The 19,113-nt window shown below is 49.0% G+C and overlaps 1 protein-coding gene across 1 annotated transcript in view; it reads left to right on the top strand.

Moving 5' to 3' along the window:
- LONP1 (lon peptidase 1, mitochondrial) overlaps positions 1–18,668 on the top strand; it is a 43,782-nt gene extending 25,114 nt beyond the window's left edge. Inside the window, exons 9-18 of the mRNA XM_065421926.1 lie at positions 2,266–2,404; positions 4,739–4,917; positions 9,038–9,125; positions 10,120–10,242; positions 10,936–11,052; positions 11,382–11,522; positions 11,609–11,774; positions 12,526–12,734; positions 16,625–16,789; positions 18,275–18,668. Coding sequence (XP_065277998.1) covers positions 2,266–2,404; positions 4,739–4,917; positions 9,038–9,125; positions 10,120–10,242; positions 10,936–11,052; positions 11,382–11,522; positions 11,609–11,774; positions 12,526–12,734; positions 16,625–16,789; positions 18,275–18,439 — 1,492 coding nt within the window. The 3' untranslated portion in view covers positions 18,440–18,668. The remainder of the gene's footprint in view (positions 1–2,265; positions 2,405–4,738; positions 4,918–9,037; positions 9,126–10,119; positions 10,243–10,935; positions 11,053–11,381; positions 11,523–11,608; positions 11,775–12,525; positions 12,735–16,624; positions 16,790–18,274) is intronic.
- Positions 18,669–19,113: the final 445 nt, after the last annotated feature.

Genomic DNA, 19,113 nt, shown 5'->3' on the forward strand with positions numbered 1-19,113 from the left:
ATCTTGTCTGCCCTATCTTGTCTCCCCTCCCTATGTAGGCTCCCAGTCCCAGTTTTCCTCTTCCCTCCCCCGTGCAGGTCCAGCTCTTGACCCCTCTGCTTTCAAACCAGGCAGCTTCTCCATGCTGCTTAGGCCCAACAGGAAGGTCATTCAGAGCATAGGAGAGACAGGCTCCCTGCTCTCTGCTCTGGTGCCTGGACCTGGCACAGCCCACCGCTGCAATTGCAGGGAAAGTTCTGTTCAACCTTGGCCTGGAGCATGCTCAGTGCAGAAAAAATCCTTGGGGAATTTAGCTGCTAAAATCTAAAGTCTCTACTGAGCGTGTGAACTGTGATGTTTTTTTCCTCAAGTCCCTGCTTCAAAGCATGTGGGTACTAGAGCTTTTAAAAGAAGAGGTTACTAAAATTCTTCACATGGATAAAACAATGTGTGTTCTCAGAAATGGCTGAACCGGTTGGCTGAAAAATTCAGCCTGAGGCAGATACCCGACATGTAAAACTTCAGTCCGAAAGGTTAAGGTTTGCAACATTATAAGCAAGGGTAAAGAGTCTTTTAATGGGAAGGGTCAGGCAAACTTAATAGGTGGTGCTGCCCATCCCACCTATAAGAAAAACTATGGAACATTAATATATAAACTGTTACAACTGTGGAGTACTGTGTCCAGTTTTGGGCCCCACACTACAAGAAGGATGTGGAAAAATTGGAAAGAGTCCAGCGGAGGGCAACAAAAATGATTAGGGGGCTGGAGCACATGACTTATGAGGAGAGGCTGAGGGAACTGGGATTGTTTAGTCTGCAGAAGAGAAGAATGAGGGGGGATTTGATAGCTGCTTTCAACTACCTGAAAGGGGGTTCCAAAGAGGATGGATCTAGACTGTTCTCAGTGGTACCTGATGACAGAACAAGGAGCAATGGTCTCAAGTTGCAGTTGGGGAGGTTTAGGTTGGATATTAGGAAAAACTTTTTCACTAGGAGGGTGGTGAAGCACTGGAATGGGTTACCTAGGGAGGTGGTGGAATCTCCTTCCTTAGAGCTTTTTAAGATCAGGCTTGAAAAAGCCCTGGCTGGGATGATTTAGTTGGGAATTGGTCCTGCTTTGAGCAGGGGGTTGGACTAGATGACCTCCTGAGGTCCCTTCCAACCCTGATATTCTATGATTCTAACTGTTCAATGAATGTTCTTCAGGTTGCAGAATCAAGCACCTTAAAATTAGGAAATGGCAGACTCACGTTTGCTTGTGCAACTTTAATTCTGCCTCTTGTGATTCTGTCCCACTTGCTGAATGAGGCAGGGGTCCTATGGAAAAAAAATAGCATGTGACCATGCAGTTAAACTGTATGGGGCATACCACAAGGGCTCAGATTTAATGTTGCAGGGGCCAGAGTAAATCTGGTTTTCTAACTTTCGAGAACTTGCCTTTGCCATCTGAATAATGTATTTTTAAATATATTTTATAATTTTCTGTGTGTGTATTCTTTGGGGGGGGAGACCCAAACTTTTACTTACAACTGTAACAACTCTCACCCCCCCATCATGCATTGTCAGCCAGGTTTGAACTGTAAATCGTCAGTACATACAGCAGCACAGACAGCTACCACTTGAGCTACAGGACTAACTGCATTAACTGGCAGCAGGAGAAGGCTATTATCCCAGAGGGCGTGGGGTGGGCCATTGGAGACAGGAGCCGAGGGGGGGAATGGGGGAGGTGCTGTGACTCCCCAGTAGCTAAGGGTGCTTGGTTGGGGAAGCCCAGCCTGGAAACTTTTCCCCATTCCCTATAAATCTGCCTTGGCAGCTCCTCCCAGGTATTGCTAGTACAGTGCCCTCTGCTGCTGCTCCAGTGGCAGCATTAGCCCAACCTCAGAATGTTCATGTGCAGTTGTTATTTTGGGAGACTGCCAAAATCTCCGTGCACGATGCAAACAGAAGAGAGGTGTGTGTTTTTTTTTTAAGTTTGTTTCAGCCAAACCTGAACAGAATTTTAAGTGACAAAAAGACACTTCCTAATCCAAGGGCTTGTGCCCTGCCAGATATCAAAGACCTTCTGCAAATGGAGATGTTCATATTTTTCAAAACAATGTTGCAACAGTAGCCTAGGGGTAGTTACTCATTCTCCTGGGACAAAGCTGATAGGACATTCCATCCATTTTCCCCTGCGCCCCCATGAGTACAGGTTAAATCCCACTCATCTTAATGAAACTCTCTCTTTCACTGGTGTGTTGGGTTTTTGCAATATTGACTGTTTTGATTGTGTGCTGCTGCCAGTGTTACCCGGAACTACTTGGATTGGCTGACATCCATCCCATGGGGTAAATGCAGCGAGGAGAACCTGGAGCTGAGCAGAGCTCAGGCAGTTCTGGAGGAGGATCACTATGGAATGGATGATGTCAAGAAGCGAATTCTGGTAAGGCAGTGTATGCCATTCTAGGTGGCATTGTGCAGCCTGGCTCATGGCTCTCTGTACAGTTTGTTTCCTCATGTGTCTAATGGGGGAGATGCATGAGCCTTGGTGGGGTAGGGTGGGTAGCGGCATATTTTAGTGCCTCTGTCTGTATAAGGGTAGCAAGGGTAGTTTGCTTATTACTGTTCAGTGATCTCAAACTAGAGCCCAAGATTTTTGTTCCTCCTCTATTGACTTGTCATTGACATCTAAAACAGTGGTTCTCAATGTGTGGGGTGCATCCCCCTAGGGGGGGCGCAGAGGAATGTTGGGGGGGGCATGTGGCCAGGTCGGGGCCAGTCCTCATAGGGAGTGGGGAGGGAGTGCCACACTTCCAGCCCTGCTCTGCCCCCAGACCAGCTCCGCTTCCAACCCCATTCAGGTCCTTGTCCTGCTCCATCTCCAGGCCCAGCTCCACCTTCACTCCGTCTCCGTCCCCAAACCAGCTCCGACCTCAGTCGCAGCTTCACTCCGGCTCTGCCCTCATCCCCTCTCCACCCCCAGACCAGCTCCTCCCACATCCCCAGCTCCATCTTCAGCCCAGGCTCCGCTGCTGAGGAAGCCTTGGCTGTGCAGTAATGGAAGGGGGGCGCGGACAGATTCCGTTACTGGTAAGGGGGGTGGGGAGCGGCGGTGGCGGCAACTAGAAAAGTTTGAGAACCACTGACCTAAAAGAATGTTCTTCCGATTTTAAACCGCTGTGTACCATTTTGCCACTGGGTGGGACTGAGCAAATGAGAAAACGCTGTAGGGAAATAGTTTCCTGATTAACATTTATTCACTGCCCAGAAACGTCATAAATGCAGAGTTCGGGTTTACCAGCCATGCCTCATACCCTTCCAGAATGTAGAGTGCATCTATATTTAACCCTCTAAAATCCAGGAAACACAGAGCTTAAGGTACACACCAGGCTGCCCTTGCACCTTAGCTACCTCCTGCAGCTGGAAAAAGCTGCTGTGGATATATTGTAAGTATGTTTCAGCAAGGCTGCCCTATAATAAGCAGACATGAGAGAGAACTATGTAAATGTGCCATTTTTTTGTGTTGTGCTGTGTCCCACAGAATTGCATTGTCATTCATCTGCATGCACTCCAACTAAACTGCACAGTATTAGGGTGGCTGTGTTGATTGGTGCAGGGGCCACTTGCATCAGGTAGCCACAGCTCACACTGTGATATGAGGATAGGTGCATCCACACCCAGAGACAGCAGACACATTGTTTCTGCACTGAGTTATGTGGATTTTGCAAGCAGAGGAGCGCAGTGGCTATTCTTGCCATGGTAGCACACTGGTAACATGCATGACAGAGCACTGAAGGGCACGGGTGAACGCTTGTCTTAAGGACTCCCTCTGGGACAAAGGGTAACTGTAGGGTGGGCTGTGCAGAGCAGGTTGAAGTGGCTGAGCATAAGCTGGGAGCAGCCAGCTGGTGTTCTCTAAGCCTGCCCGAAATGAGACTTTTGCCTTTGTGAGGACACCGTCTGACAGTTTCTTGTACTGCATCCTCACGGTCCTCCTCCTCATCAGAAAGAATAGTGTTACCACGTCTGCCAGGGCAGTTGAGGTGTCATTCAGAGGGCAGAGTTCAGATTGTAGGGCAAGGATGGTATATACCGTAACTATCTGGGGTACCCTGTGCTCAGACAACCTCAAACCACTTAGAGGCATGCTGCTCCAGCCTGTTGTGGACACACAGGCCCACACTCCGTGCAGCCGCCATCTGTTACAGCAACTTGCTAGAACCAGAGAACCATGCTTCTGCAACTGGGTGAAACTGACAAGAGCTATGTCCTGCAGAGTGAAACATGCAAGTATTGGTCCAGTTTCATTTTGCAGCAGAGGCAAGACATTTCTCTCTCTCTCAATGGGGAAGTAGTTCAGGAACACTGAACGGTAGGGGCGGAGTGCACACTGACTGGGAGAGGCAGGTAAGAACCAGTGAGGGTAGGAGAGAGGCATAGAATCCCACTTCCTAAGTCACAGGGGAGAAGCGGCTCCATCCCAGCAGACAGTGGAATGGCGGGGCTCCATATATAGCTGTCAGCTTGTTGCCCTATGGGAGCCTGGTGTGCCCCGGCCAGGAGAGGATGTGCCGTAGGATCTTTACCAGCCCTGTCCTTCGAGGTTAATCTGAGGAGCTATTTCTTACCTATCTCCTTGGGTATAAATGGTGTCAGGTAAAGTCCTCCAGCCCTGCGTTACTGAAAAACTTCCTCAGGGTAACTGTGATGTTCTTTTTCTCCTGGTTGAATGTGGGGCTGCCCAGTACTTGCCTGTAATGCATTTTCTGTTCGTCAGGAATTCATAGCAGTCAGCCAACTGCGAGGATCAACCCAAGGGAAGATTCTTTGTTTTTATGGCCCTCCAGGGGTTGGCAAGACCAGCATTGCCCGCTCCATCGCTAGAGCCTTAAACAGACAGTATTTCCGCTTCAGTGTCGGAGGAATGACTGATGTGGCAGAAATCAAAGGGCACAGGTCAGTTTAACTCGAGAATTTCTCACCCCAACGAGTTTTTATCAACCTTTACAGTGACCTAGTTGCTGATGAAATGTGCATGTAATTTAAATTCCCATAGTCGGGGGCAGCAGGTTTGTATAATTTTTGGTGGTGCCAAGAATGGGTCCAAGTCCTGCCTCCCCACACCTGCCTTGTAAGCCTATATATCTATCTATCTATATATCTATATCTATATCTATATTTTAAAATAATGTAAAAATGTGAGGGCTCTGGGGTGGGGTGTAGGAGGGGCTCAGGCAGAGAGTTAGGCTGCAGGGGTGTGGCCGGCGATGAGGGTTCACGGTGGAGGAGGGGGCTCAGGGCTGGGGCAGAGGGTTGGGGTGTGGGGGCTGGGGGTGCAGGCTCTGGGATGGGGCGGGGCCAGGGATGAGGAGATTGGGGTGCAGGCAGGCTGCCCCCGGCTGGGGCCAGAGAGGAGGACTCCCTCCAGCCCTCCCTGCACCAGCAGCAGCAAGCTCCAGGGAAGAGGCCCCCCTCTCTCCCCCAGCAGCACACTCACCTCACACCACTGTCACAGTACATGCTCCTAGGACCCCTCTCAGGTCCAGGAAGCCCCTTCGCCTCCCTTGTGGTGGGTGCTGGGAGGGCTGCCATCATGTGTGCGCCTCCTCCCCTGCTGCTGTCCCTCACTGTAGCCTCGCTGGGGGTGGGGGATGGGGCTGCCCCTTGCCCAGCGTGGGGCAGGAGCAGTGACTGCGGGTGGGGTGGGGGGGGGGCTGTGTTGGTGGAGGGTCCCGCCGGAAAAGGGAAGGGTCCATCCGTCCGAGGCAGAAGGGCATGGTCTGGGTCAGCCTGACCTGGCACTAAGGGTTGGGGGGTGCTAGGACCCTGCGGCTGCAGTTGATGCTGGGATTCGGCAGAGCAGGGAGCTGCAGGGTGCAGCTGCCCACTGCCCAGGGCACAGGCAGGGACACTCGGGGGAGGCATGCAGGGGTGGCAGGTGGGGCCGGGGGAGAGACCTGGCCCCGAACACTGGTGGAGCTGGGACCCGGGGCCCTGAATATTGCTGGAGCCCAGGCACCACGGGCCCATACAACTCACCACCCCTGCCCATAGTCAAGAGAAGGATCATATGGATATAGCAGATGATTTGTCTTTGGAAAGCGATTAAAGTGATGACCTGGGCAGGATTTTAAAATAAACAAATATCAATTAAAAAAATATATATATATATATATTAAAGTACATCATGCTCTCTGCTCCTCTCTGGCTGTTCTATAACTTTGCCCCAAATACCTTTCCAATTACTCTATGAAAGGTGCTGTTGACTAAAGGATGTAGCCGATTGTTTGACTACATTTGCAGTTCATTCTTAAAAATGTTCAAGACCAAGTAACGAAACATAGCCAAATGTATTGCATAAAGACAAAGCAGAACAATACAAAATGGAGACATACAGACCCTCTTTTGGGAAGCAAATTCTTGCAGTGTGTTCACCTTCCACAGAAAGTGCACTTCAAGGATATATGGGTGAGGTAATATCTTTTATTGGACCAACTTCTGAAACCTTGTATCTCTCACCAACAGAGGTTGGACCAATAAGATATTTCCTCACCCACCCTGCTTCATAGATACGCATTTCAGTTAGTAGTATTTATACCTGTCATTAAAATCCAACTCACCAGTTCATAATAATTCCTTAACTCGTTGTTTTGTTCTGTACTTTTCTTATCTTGGTTTTGGACACTACACTCCAAACCAGTTGGGTATAGAGATACAGTCCAACCAGTGCTAGGATGCAGCATTCATGTATCTTGACTTTGACAGGCTTCCTATCTTCTAATGCCAAAGCTGACTTCAGCTTTGCAAAGTGTTGTGGGATACTTGACATGGGTGAACAGAATTGTGGGAACATTCATTTTGGAGAGATCCTATCTCCTAGAACTGGAAGGGACCTTGAAAGGTCATCGAGTCCAGCCCTCTGCCTTCACTAGCAGGACCAAGTACTGATTTTGCCCCAGATCCCTAAGTGGCCCCCTCAAGGATTGAACTCACAACCCTGGGTTTAGCAGGCCAATGCTCAAACCACTGAGCTATCCCTCCCCCCAGTTAATGTAATTTCCCAAAACCTATAATATATAAAATATATATTATATTAATACCATGCACATAATACCTATGCGTAATATGTGTGTATTGGCTAACACTGCTTAGACACTAGCCATATAGTATTAAAAACGTACGCATGTGTCTTCTGTACTATTTATTAGTAAGTGATATTTGAACATTCCACACAAAGCCATCACCATTTCACAAGTGTATCCAAATCCAGGAACTTCAATTTTTAAACATGCTAACCTATTTTGAAATACATCTAAAATGAAACCTCAAAGACCTCAGCCCCAAATGCTTGTTTGCAGTGGAGCTCGAAAGCTCCCCAATGTAAATGCTGACACCACTGAATTATGGTGAGGTGAGTGATGCCATTCGGATGTGTTGGAATGTTGGTGTTGGTGTGCTCAGGGCTCCTGTCTAAGGAATTATTTTAAGATGCGGACGAGTCAGCTTGGGAAGGACAAGAACAAGAGGATTCCAAATCACCCAATAAGTGAGCGCACCAGCCTGGCATGTGTTCCCCTTCTCCTGTAATACGGAACTGGGGGCACTCAGTGAAATGAAGACAACATTTTTAAAATAGCAAAACAAAGGGCAACTCCTGCAGAGTAAAATTTACTTGTGAAACTCCCTGCCACAAGATACATAGGGAGAAAGAAGTAAACATATTTCAAAGGTTCTTAATCCTGCTGTGCATGAGTGGTTTCTCCCATCCAGCATTGATGCCTCAGTTACTCCTCATTTGAGGCCTCTGCTTCTTTGTGGATACCAGCTCCTCCTTGCTGAGAGTGCCAGTTATTCTAATGTGATTTAGCCCTGTAGTCAGATTGAGACATCCAGTCCTTTGGGGATTAAAACAAAAGTCCAAGCTAAACAAAATGATCTCCTGCCCCTTCCCGAGCACTCGAGCTGCACCTGGACCTGAGTGCACTGCTTAGCTCTAAATAGTTGTTCTTCCCTTTGTTGCAAGGGTTTCTGCCCCACTTTTCTCAGTGATGCTGTAGGTGGGCCCCCTGGCTTTGGACCCTCAACCATGGGTAAGGGTACGATTCTGTCATGGAAGTCATGGATTCTGGGACCTCTGTGACTTCTTTGGCAGTGGCAGGGCTGGAGTAGCTGTCAGCCCCAGGGCCGCCAAAGCAGCGGCCCCAGGGTAAAGGAGTGGTCGGGGTTGGGTCAGCCCCCCTGGGCTTAGAACAGTGGCGGTAAGCCCCTGCCACAGAAGTGGCAGCAGGGCTGGAGCAGCTACTGACAGTCACTTCCGTGATTTTTTGTTTACTGCCTGCAACCTGTCCCTGACTCTTACTAAAAATAACTGTGACAGAATCTTAACCTCAACCATGGGCCACCATCCTCAAACTCAAAACTGTTCTGGTCCACTGCTTCCCAGGGCCACTTCCTATGGTGTCTTCTTCCCTGTTTGTGTACACATGCAGCCAGGAAGCCTCCACTGATCCTGCCTTCCCCAGATCATGGTCCCTGGAGAGCATCCCAAAACAGTAGTGCTCATAGTGAGCACAGGCTGCCCTGTCTAATTCCCAGCAAGTCTGGCTCTTGGTCACATGCTCTCTGGGAGGCAAACTAGAGCCATGTGAGACTGAGCCCAAACTCTCATAAAGGGCCAGCTTACTGTGTGGGGTGGAGGTTGATCCCCCCAACTGAGGGGATGAAGAAATCCCCTGCTCTGCCCTCTCTGCCCCCGGTATAAAAAATGCATTGAGATTCTCCACAAAATACAATGGAATAAAAACCAGTTGTCCCAAAATTCAAAACAAACTTAAGAAATAAAACTGCAGTCCAGGCAATTTGTCCAAACATGTATCTAGCCCTGACCACTGTTGGAACTAGGCAAGATGGGTTTTTGATGGGGATGCTATAGAGCAGTCATTGAGAATATTCTTGACAGAGGTAAAAAAATGAAGTGCTGCCTCTTAAGCACATTATTCCCTCAATTGCATGATATGTTGTCTGATATGTGCACGACCCTATCTCTCTTCCCTGAATATGGTCTCTCATAAAACAGGAGGACGTATGTTGGAGCAATGCCAGGGAAAATAATCCAGTGCCTAAAGAAGACCAAGACAGAAAACCCCCTGATCCTGATCGATGAGGTGATGTATCTGATAATTCTCCTGGCTCTTCCCCAGGCTACAGGGAAACGCCAAGGGTAACTTTTCCAAATCTCCAAAGTCCCATTGACTTTCAATGGGGTTTGCGCTCCTAAGTCACTGAGGCAGTTAACCCAAATGTTTAGTCTCCTGTCATACACGTGTCAATTAAGATTGCTGCACTAAGGCCTTTCAGATCAAAGTCTGGCTTGCTACTGCCCTTGAACACCCAGTGTAATCAGCCAGCACCCACATACACACACTCTCAGTGGCAGACTCAGCATAGGTGGTGAAGGGGGTGAATGGGCACAAAACCCCAATTTTTCTTCTGGCCCTAGGGGGTGAGGAGGAAATTCCTCTAGGTTGGATTTAAAGCAGTGGCATGAGGAGTAAGAAGCTTACCTTGTCACCATCTGTGCTGATCCCGATTCACAGGCAGTTATAGGACTCTGGGTTGTCAACCCAACACTTTCCACTAGCATGAAAAAATATTTCAAGAAGGCAACCAGTGTATAAAGTTGCAGTATAATAAAGTCAAGATAAACCCATCACAGACCCTAACACAGTTTCAAATGGAGTTGATGACTAATGCAGTGTGATGTTGCATTAGTCCATCAAAGCAGACACCACTTTCAAAGAAAGAATTGGGACTACTGTAAGTGGCCACTCTTGATGTGCTGCTGCCACACATTTTTGTTCCCCCTGACACTTTAGAAGCCCCCGTGGGTCACTTCTGTACAACTTTTTTCCTGTGAGTACTAACAACCACCCCATTTCTTGCCAAGCATGCTAGTTCCTAGAGGCCATGGGGACAGGGTGCTGCCGCCTGGGTACACCTGAGTAAGGTGGTCTTTGAAGAAGCTCAGTCTGGTGGAGCAAGGGTGTGAAACAGCTGCTCGTCATGAACAAATGCACTCAAATCTTTGCAGTAAAAATGAATCCTGGTAAGAAGCTTTTCATGCTACTACATTTTCTTAAGTTCTTCTGTCACTTGTAGGTGGATAAAATTGGGCGAGGCTATCAAGGTGACCCATCCTCAGCCCTTCTAGAGCTGCTGGACCCAGAACAGAACTCTAACTTCTTGGATCATTACCTTGATGTTCCTGTAGATTTATCAAAGGTATCGTTCAATTGGGTGTTTAAGATGGAAGCTTACAAATATATTGAGACGCCCCAGCCATTAAAACTGCTGAGGATTCAGTGAACAAGATAGTAGGATAGAACACACTCTCTGTGCCAAGGGAGATGTAATTGAGACACTGGGTTCCACATAAGTCTTTTTAACTGGAGTTGATTGTGGGTCCAAACCTATACACACTGTACTGAAAATGTTCCATCTAACTAGGTACCTCCCAGTCCTATGGGTGCCTGAGCCTTGGACTGGGAGCCAGCTGTACACTGCTGTCATAGCATCATCTGCCAGCTAGTGAGCACAGGGCCTCCTCTTCCACTTCTAACTGGCCAAAGCGGGGCTTGCTTTCAGCGACAGGATGCCAGTGCCCTGCCTATATAATTGCTTTCCGAACTGCTGCAAGGGAGACTTTCAGTGTGGATGTTCATCTGGGTTTCTTCCACATGCTGCTGCTGGGGTCCCTGTTCTCTAGTTACAGTGGCAAATGCCGCTTCCCCATGCTCCCATCAGAGCATTCCGACTTCCCACTGTATGCCGTGTGATTAATTGACTTGGGGGCAGAGAACAGCTTGCTCTGGAATCTGACTTCCCAACTGTAGGGGGATAGAACTCGGGGATAGAGTAAAGTGAAGCAGCATGCCCATGAGAAACACCTAACCAGGCTTATCTTGTCATATCCAGGTGCTCTTTATTTGTACTGCCAATGTGACAGACACCATCCCAGAGCCGCTGCGGGACAGAATGGAAATGATCAATGTGTCAGGATATGTCGCACAAGAGAAACTTGCAATTGCAGAGGTGAGACGCTATCTCACTAACGAACCATTAAGTGCTGCTGTGCACAGACTGCATCAAATGACAGAAAAGGGTATTTTAGCAGAGTAAACCTGAGCGTCTGCTCTGCACAACCAGTCAACTTGGGTACAGTGTTCAAGGGAACACTGCCATGTAGAACAGGTCCAAACAGACCTGCACTCCCAACTGGATAATACTGGATTTCCAATGGAGACAAGTCCTAGGCGTGTCTAGAAAGCATTCATTGAGCAGAATGAAGTTGGGTGAAATGGGATGACCAAGCATTCAGTTGTAGGGACTAACAGGAACACATGGTGGTTGATTTCTTTCAGAGGTACTTGGTCCCTCAAGCACGTGTCCTGAGTGGTTTGGATGAAACCAAGACCAAGATCTCATCAGATGTGCTGACTGTTCTCATCAAGCAGTACTGCAGGGAGAGTGGAGTGAGGAACCTGCAGAAGCAGGTGGAGAAGGTGAGGGTGCTGTGAATGTCAAGTCGTCTTCTGTGTGCTTTCTGCCTTGGCAGCTTTCTGCAGTAACTAATCACTCTCTTGCACAGGTATTAAGGAAATCTGCCTATAAGATTGTCAGTGGAGAAGCAGAGGCAGTTGAGGTAACTGCTGAAAACTTGCAGGACTTTGTTGGCAAGCCCATCTTCACTGTGGATCGGATGTATGACATCACTCCTCCTGGAGTGGTGATGGGCCTGGCCTGGACAGCTATGGGTAAGATGCAGCTGCAGCAGAGTCAATGGGGGATTAGCAAGGTGGGCATTTGTCCTGGGTGGTCATGCTTCCAGGAGAAACTCGCTTCCTTTTTGCCAGTTAGGCAGAGTTACTGGTGCTGAATGGGGAGCAGCAGCTGGGGACCTGAATTACTGCTCCTCGGAAATTTCCATGCCTTTTTTCTAAAAGCAGCTGTGCAGGAGAGGAAGTAATATGTCCCCCCTTGGTCCAGTGGGGGAGCCTTATTAGCATTACTGAAACTCCCTCCTGTGGCTACTTTAGCTCCTGACTTGTTCTCTGCTGAAAGCTGATGCTCATTTCTTCCCTCATATCAGACCCCTCTTGGCTTCAAGCCAGTGTTCTGCTTCTCCAAGGCTTCATATTGTGGGAGGGACTAATGCTGAATGTAAAGACTTTTGTAGGCGTGCATGCATGAGCCCGTTATCTTCCAGCAGCACGATGTGCTGCCTAGGTACACAAGCATGGTGCACCATGGCATATGGACTGTGTTTCACCAGAGACCTTGCTTCCTGGTTTGAGTGCCAGTAGCATGTGCTGGCCCTCTTGCCTCCTCTAAAGACTGCTGCTGTACACTAGTGTTCTGTCAGAGGGGGCTCCTGATAACCCAGAGCGCTTGGTTATGTGCAGGGGGAAATATTCACCAAAATTAATATGGAGTGGTGGGCGCAAGCTGCTTCTAGTCTGGTTCTTGTTGAACTTTTCTAAAGATTCCTATGTTCATTTTTCATAGGAGGTTCCACTCTATTTATTGAAACGTCCCTGCGGCGACCCAAAGACAAGGAAAACAAGGACGGGTCCCTTGAAATAACAGGCCAACTGGGAGATGTGATGAAAGAGAGCGCCAAAATAGCGTACACATTTGCGCGAGCTTTCCTGATGCAGAAGGAACCCACCATTGACTTTCTGGTGACCTCCCACATCCACTTGCACGTGCCAGAGGTAAAGAGGGGGCTGTATAAGGACCTAGACAGGTAGAGCTGGCATGTAGAGGTAGAGCCTCTTAGCCCAGTTGCATGCACTGTGTAGAAAACCTGCTTTCAGCAGCAATACCTGAGTAAATTAAAAGATGGCATTTTTCCTGGCAACTCCTGAAGATATTCACATGAGCTTTGCTGCCAGCTCCTTTCCTCAGCAAGCACATGGCGAGGTGATACTATTCACACTGCTCTTTAGCTGGGATCACTTTTTGGGGCAGTAGTGCCCCCGTTGGGTAGATGGGGAAAGCCAGGCACAGAGGTGAAATGACTTGCCCTTTGACTAAGCGGTAGCCTGGAAACTAGAAGACCTGGGTTCAATTCGCTGCTCCACCAGAGTCCCTGGGAAAGTAAGCTGGGGAAAGTCACATTGGTAAAACTTCCATCCTCATAGGCCTCTAACTCACACCAGGAATGTGTACACTGCCCGCAGCAGTGAGCCTCCCCGCCTGGGTGACAGACTCAGGCTTGCGGGACTCATGCTAGCTGGCCTAGAACTGGCTGTGTGCAGAGAAGGGGATCAGCTGCAGAGCCCCAGCTCCAGCCTGACCCAGAACCTCAGAGCGCCTTCTACTCAGCTGGTTTTAGTGTGTTTGCACAAGCCCTGCTGGGCAGCGTCTGTTGACCCAGACCACAGGCTGTGTAGATGTACCCTTAGTGTTCCCCTGTGTCTCGCTCCCAGTCTGCACAGTGGGGATAATAGCACTTCCTACCTCCAAGGCAGGCTGTGAAGATAGCATGAGGCGCACAGATACTATGGTAATGGACCGTGCTTGAGAGAGAAGATACTTGTGCTATCCTCAGACCCTGAGCTCTGCTTGCAAACTGCCAGATTTAACCCAGGGACAAGGTGTGCCTTTGGAGGCAGTGAGTGTCCAGTGAGAAGGACTAAACACTGCAGAGAGACGGGCCTGGGGAACTCGGGGACTGCGGTTCACTGAATGCAAGGCAAGGTTTGTGCTGGCAGTTGTGAGGAGTTGGCTGGTGAGGCAGACAGACTGGTGTGGCCGGGGGCTGTCTCAGTCGAGGCTCCAGCAAAGCTCTTGCTAAGTCAGAGAGATAACACGGTGGCTCATGGTTCTGGTTGTTCTGAGGAGAGTGTCACACAAGGACACTCAAATACCTGAGAAAACTTGCTTCAGTACAGGAAAAAAAAAACCCACTGACTGCACACCACTTGCCACTTACCACCCCCACTGGAACCCATACAGATATCATCAGTTACAACCCATACTTGGTGGGGACTGCATCGTGAAAGAAATCTTTCCTGAACCCCTTCTTCTAGCCTTGAAACAACCCAACCCCCCACCTGCCAACTGATCACTTGTAGGCAATTCCACAGGTGTACCTCAGTCTGCAATCTCAGCCTTCCACGACAGTCCACGTGTGTCTGAGCCTGTTGGGTCACATGTCCGCTTGCACCCAGGTGGTCCAGTTTGCCAGGTTGCGCCTTCTCCCTCTTCAGATGTGGCTCAGAACAGTTTACCACTCTGCCCTGCATTCTCTGTACAGGTTGATTCGCCTTCCTCCACCAGTTCTGGAGTCCTTGCGTTGGTGGGAGTCCCCACCCACCCAGTGTTGCCAAGGAGTCCCAATCAAGTTGGAGGTTACCAACACTTCCTTTCTGGGTTTGGCGGCACATTTGGACTTGTTGAGGGTGCAGGGCCTGTGGCTGGAAAAGGAAGCCTCACTCCATATCAATGTGTTAGAGCTCCAGGCCATCCCCAACATATGTTGTGCCTTCCAGGACTGTATCAGGCATTCAGTAGTTCACATACTCACTGACAATACCACCACAATGTACTATGTGAACTCTGCCTAGAGGCAATCAACCTGTGGCAGTTCTGCATCGAAGAGGACATCACCCCAGTAGTTGTCCACTTACCAGGGGTGCAGAACCATCTCAGAAGGATCTTCTCCCTGAACCACAAATGGCCCCTGAAGGTTTGTGTCCTTCAGATTATTTTCACAATTTGGGGCATTCCCACAATAGACCTGTTTGCGGCAAGGGAAAACTGGAAGTGTTGCCTGTTCTGCTCTTGGACCGGGACTCAGCGCAGGCTCCCTCTCCAACACCTTCCACTGTAGCTGACAGTCGACTGCTATATTCCTATTCCAGTCATTCCCCAGATCATCGCCAAGCGCAAGGCGGATCAAGCCAGACTCATCCCGATTGCCCCGGCGTGACTGAGACAGTGCTGGTTCTCAGATCCCCTTGTTCTGTCAGTCCAGCCTCCCATGCCGCTTCCTCTCCATCCCGATGACCTCACACGGACCACAGCTACATCTGGTGATCAGCTCCATTCACCACCTGGCATGGCTGAACGAGGAGGAAGAGCATTGTTCAGAGGCTAGCCAACAGGTCCTACTTAACAACAGGAAGTCTTTCACTAGGACGGCCTATTTAGTGAAGTGGAAGAGGTTTTTTGTGTGATGTGGAATCTGTCCGACAAGGACTTCCATCCAGGACGTCTTAGAGTATCTGCTGCACCTTCAGAAATCAGGCTTGAAACTTGGCAGCAATATCAGCGTTTCATCCCCCTATCCAAGGGAAATCAGTGTTCTCCAACACTATGGTGATGAAATTTTGAAAGGATTTCTCCACCTGCATCCTCTGGTCCGAGAGCCTGTCCCCTTGTGGGGCCTGGACACGGTTTTAACAGCTCTGATGGGGCCTCCATTTGAGCCTCCTGCTTCCTGTCCACTGCCCCTCGTCTCAAAAAACTGCATTCTTGATAGCCCACCTCTGCCAGGCCCTGATGGTGTGGCCTCCTTACACGCAGTTCTCCAGGGGTAAGGTAATGCTTTGGCCACACCCAAAGTGGTCTCCCAGTTTCATCTGAATGAGGCTGTATATTTGCCTGTGTTCTTCCCTAAGCCACATTCCTCCACAGCGGAGCAGCACCTCCATATGTTAGATGGTGTCTAGCCTTTTATCTGAACAGGACTGAACTGTTTCGTGCTTCACCTCGCCTGTGCATATCCTATGCAGACCACATGAAGGGACACGTGTTCTCTGCACAAACCATCTCTCTAGAGGGATAATATCTTGTATCAGGACTGTGTATGAGATAGCATCGGCAACGTCTCCTCAGCAGATATGGGCCCATTCGACGAGAGCACAAGCAACGTCAATAGCCTTCCTTAATGATATTTCCATATTATACATTTGCAGGGCGGCCACATGGTCATTCCCTCTCTGGTAAGTAGTCACACAGGCTGTAAAGCCCCTGGCCTGGCCTCTCCCCACCTCCTGAGTGGGGTGAGTGGAAAACGGGTGTCATGCAGGATACAAGGAAGTGCTTCAGGAGGTGCTTACATCTCTTTGAGTTTCTAGATTACTCTTCACCTGTAAGCGCATCCAGAATCTGTGGTATCTTTAATCCTAGTGTCCTATGGCTTAGTGCAGAGGTTTTCAACCTTTTTTCATTTGCAGACCTCTAAATTTCAAATGGAGGTGGAGGATCCCTTTGGAAATCTTAGATGTAGTCTGCAGACGCGCCCCCCCATTGACCACAGGTAGAAAACCACAGGCTGAGAGAACTGCTGAAGCTAATGTTAGCGCTGTATCGACAATCGTGATGTTTGAGCAGGGCTACATCCAAGATTCCACCAGTGACATTTCAGCCAAACATCCTTGCAGTAAATCAAATGTTGCAACATCAGCCAGTAAAGCTGGAGACCTGCTGAAGTCTGGAATTGGGCTTCTGTTCCCCTGACCATACTAAGCTGGTGACAACAAAGGTGTGGGAGTGGGCTCTGCTGCTGATCTGTGTAGCATCATGATGATTGTATTTCACACAAGCTCTGATTTGGTTTGAATGATTGTCACAATGTGGCTTTTTTTCTCTCCAGGGAGCAACTCCAAAGGATGGACCAAGCGCAGGATGTACCATAGTAACGGCCTTACTGTCATTGGCCATGAATCGTCCGGTGAGGCAAAACATGGCCATGACTGGAGAGGTGTCGTTAACTGGAAAGATTCTTCCTGTTGGTGGAATCAAGGAGAAGACTATTGCAGTAAGCACTTTCCCCTTATGATCATCTGCTGGTGCGTAACAATGGGGATGGCCCTAGAGTGCTTGCTATGATTGGCGGCACTGTAATGCTGGACCACTTACTCCTGGGTGTTAACAGTGGAGACAAGGTGGGGGAGGGAAAACCTTTTATGGGACCAACTTCTGTTGGGGAAAGAGACAAGCTTTCGAGCTACACTGAGCTCTTCTTCAGGGCTGTCTCTTTCCCCAAAAGAAGTTGGTCCAGTAAACTATATTCCTTCACCCACCTTGTCTCTCTAATAGGCTGGGACCACCATGGCTCCAACAACACTGCAAACAGGCCCAGCAGTGTGAGCATGGAGATCTTGCCTGTGGCCACAAGGTCAGCTTTTATTGGCACCAATGCTGTTCCTGTGCTGTATCTAGCACAGGGGTGGGCAAACTTTTTGGCCCAAGGGCCACATGTGGGTGGGGAAATTGCATGCAGGGCCATGAATGTAGGGTTGGGGAGCAGGAGGGAATGCGGGGTGCAGGAAGGGACTCAGGGCAAGGAGGTGTGGGGTGTGACAGGGCTATGGCCAGGGGGTTGAGGTGCAGGAGGGGTGTGGCAGGGGTTCAGGCTCTGGCCCAGCACTGCTTACCTGGAGCGGCATGCAGCAGGGCTAAGACAGGCTCCCTGCCTGCCCTGGCCTGGGGGAGGGGGGCAGAGGGCTCTGCATGCTTCCCTTGCCTGCGGGTACCTCCCCCGAAGCTCACATGGGCTGCAGTTCCGTTCCCAGCCAATGGGAGCTGCAGGGGGCAGTGCCTGCAGGCAAGGGCAGCGCACAGAGCCCTCTGCCCCCACCCCCAAGGGACATGGGCCTGTGGTGCCATGAAGATGGCAATCTGATGGGCTGTAGTTTGCCCTTAATCTAGCATGTTGGAAAACCTTGCATGGTGGCAGTATTTGGTAACTCTTTTGCCCAGGAATAGGAGGGTAGAGGGAGACTGGTAATGGAAGATTATCTAGCTTTAATGGCTTCTGGAAGACTGAGGGGCCTATTGTGGGTTTTTAAGGATAGGGGTAGGTTTGCATCTCCGAAGGAGGCATTGGTAACTTCTACTGATAGCAGGCAAAGTGTAGCCTGCTTAGCCCTTGCCAACCAGTGCATTGTCTCTAAATTGCACAGCCTGACCTTGTTTAGAGCAAGGTTTTAAAATCCTACAGACTAGGTAGACCTTGTCTAAACTACCCAAGCAAAAAAAAAATTTTTTTTTAATTCAGGTCCGCTAAAGCGTTTCCTAAGACCAAACATGGCAGCCTTAGATACTTTCCATTTCAATTGTCCCTGGCATCTCTTAATGTGGAGGAAAATTTTTGGATAGTGACAAAGATTAAGATAGAGGCCTTAATCTGTAAAATCCAGGACTATGCAAAATGAAGGGGACCTACTTCTTCTAGCAGAGACATGTTACACAGATTTTCCTTTGCTAAATACACTTCCTACAACTGTTCTTTCCTTCCTAGGCCAAGCGAGCTGGTGTTACCTGTATCATTCTCCCATCGGAGAACAAGAAGGATTACTATGACCTTGCTGACTTCATTACAGAGGGACTAGAAGTGCATTTTGTTGAGCACTACAACAAAATATTTGACATAGTGTTTCCAGAACTTGGTACCTCTGGAGGATGACTGACGAACCATTTGTACTGAGAAGGGGTCTCTCCCTGTCTGCTCTACACTACCCCAAAAGCAAGATGGCCTGGGGCAGTTACCACCTGGAGCATAAATATTGCTGCTGCGCAGCCACTGAAATTGATTATGGCTTAATTTACTACTGCCTTGGTTAGTGTGAGGCATTGCCCACTTATGTTTACAAAGTGATTTGAATTATGACCTGATTAAAATATTTCTAATAGGATGTGGGTCTGGGACTTTCATTGCACTAGCCATGGAGCTAGCCTGTCCTGCCTCATCTACTGAAGATAGTTTTTAATCACTTATACATCAGTCTGTATCCCAAGTTTCCCTATGAAGCTAGGAATAGTGGTAGCAGTTTATTCCCCACTGAAATAGGCATGTACATAGTCAACGGGTTATGGCAGCTTAGAGAAAGCTCTGTAAAAAGGAACAGGGCTAGATCCTGGCTTTTCACTTCATCTTACATGGTAGCTGCAGACTTTTTTTTTAAGCTTGGTGCAGGTGAGTCCTTTACTCTAAGCACCTGTACCCTAGAGCTGAAGTGATTCTTTGAGAGCAGCCAACCCTAGCTCCTTTCTACAGGAGGTGCCCTCCCCAAAACCTACTGAGACTTCCAGCTGTCATTCTTTAATTAAAGGGCTGGTGAATATAGGTCCCAGCTTGCC

This window comes from Emys orbicularis, chromosome 24 (genome assembly GCF_028017835.1).
Source record: "Emys orbicularis isolate rEmyOrb1 chromosome 24, rEmyOrb1.hap1, whole genome shotgun sequence".
Lineage (NCBI taxonomy): Eukaryota > Metazoa > Chordata > Testudines > Emydidae > Emys > Emys orbicularis.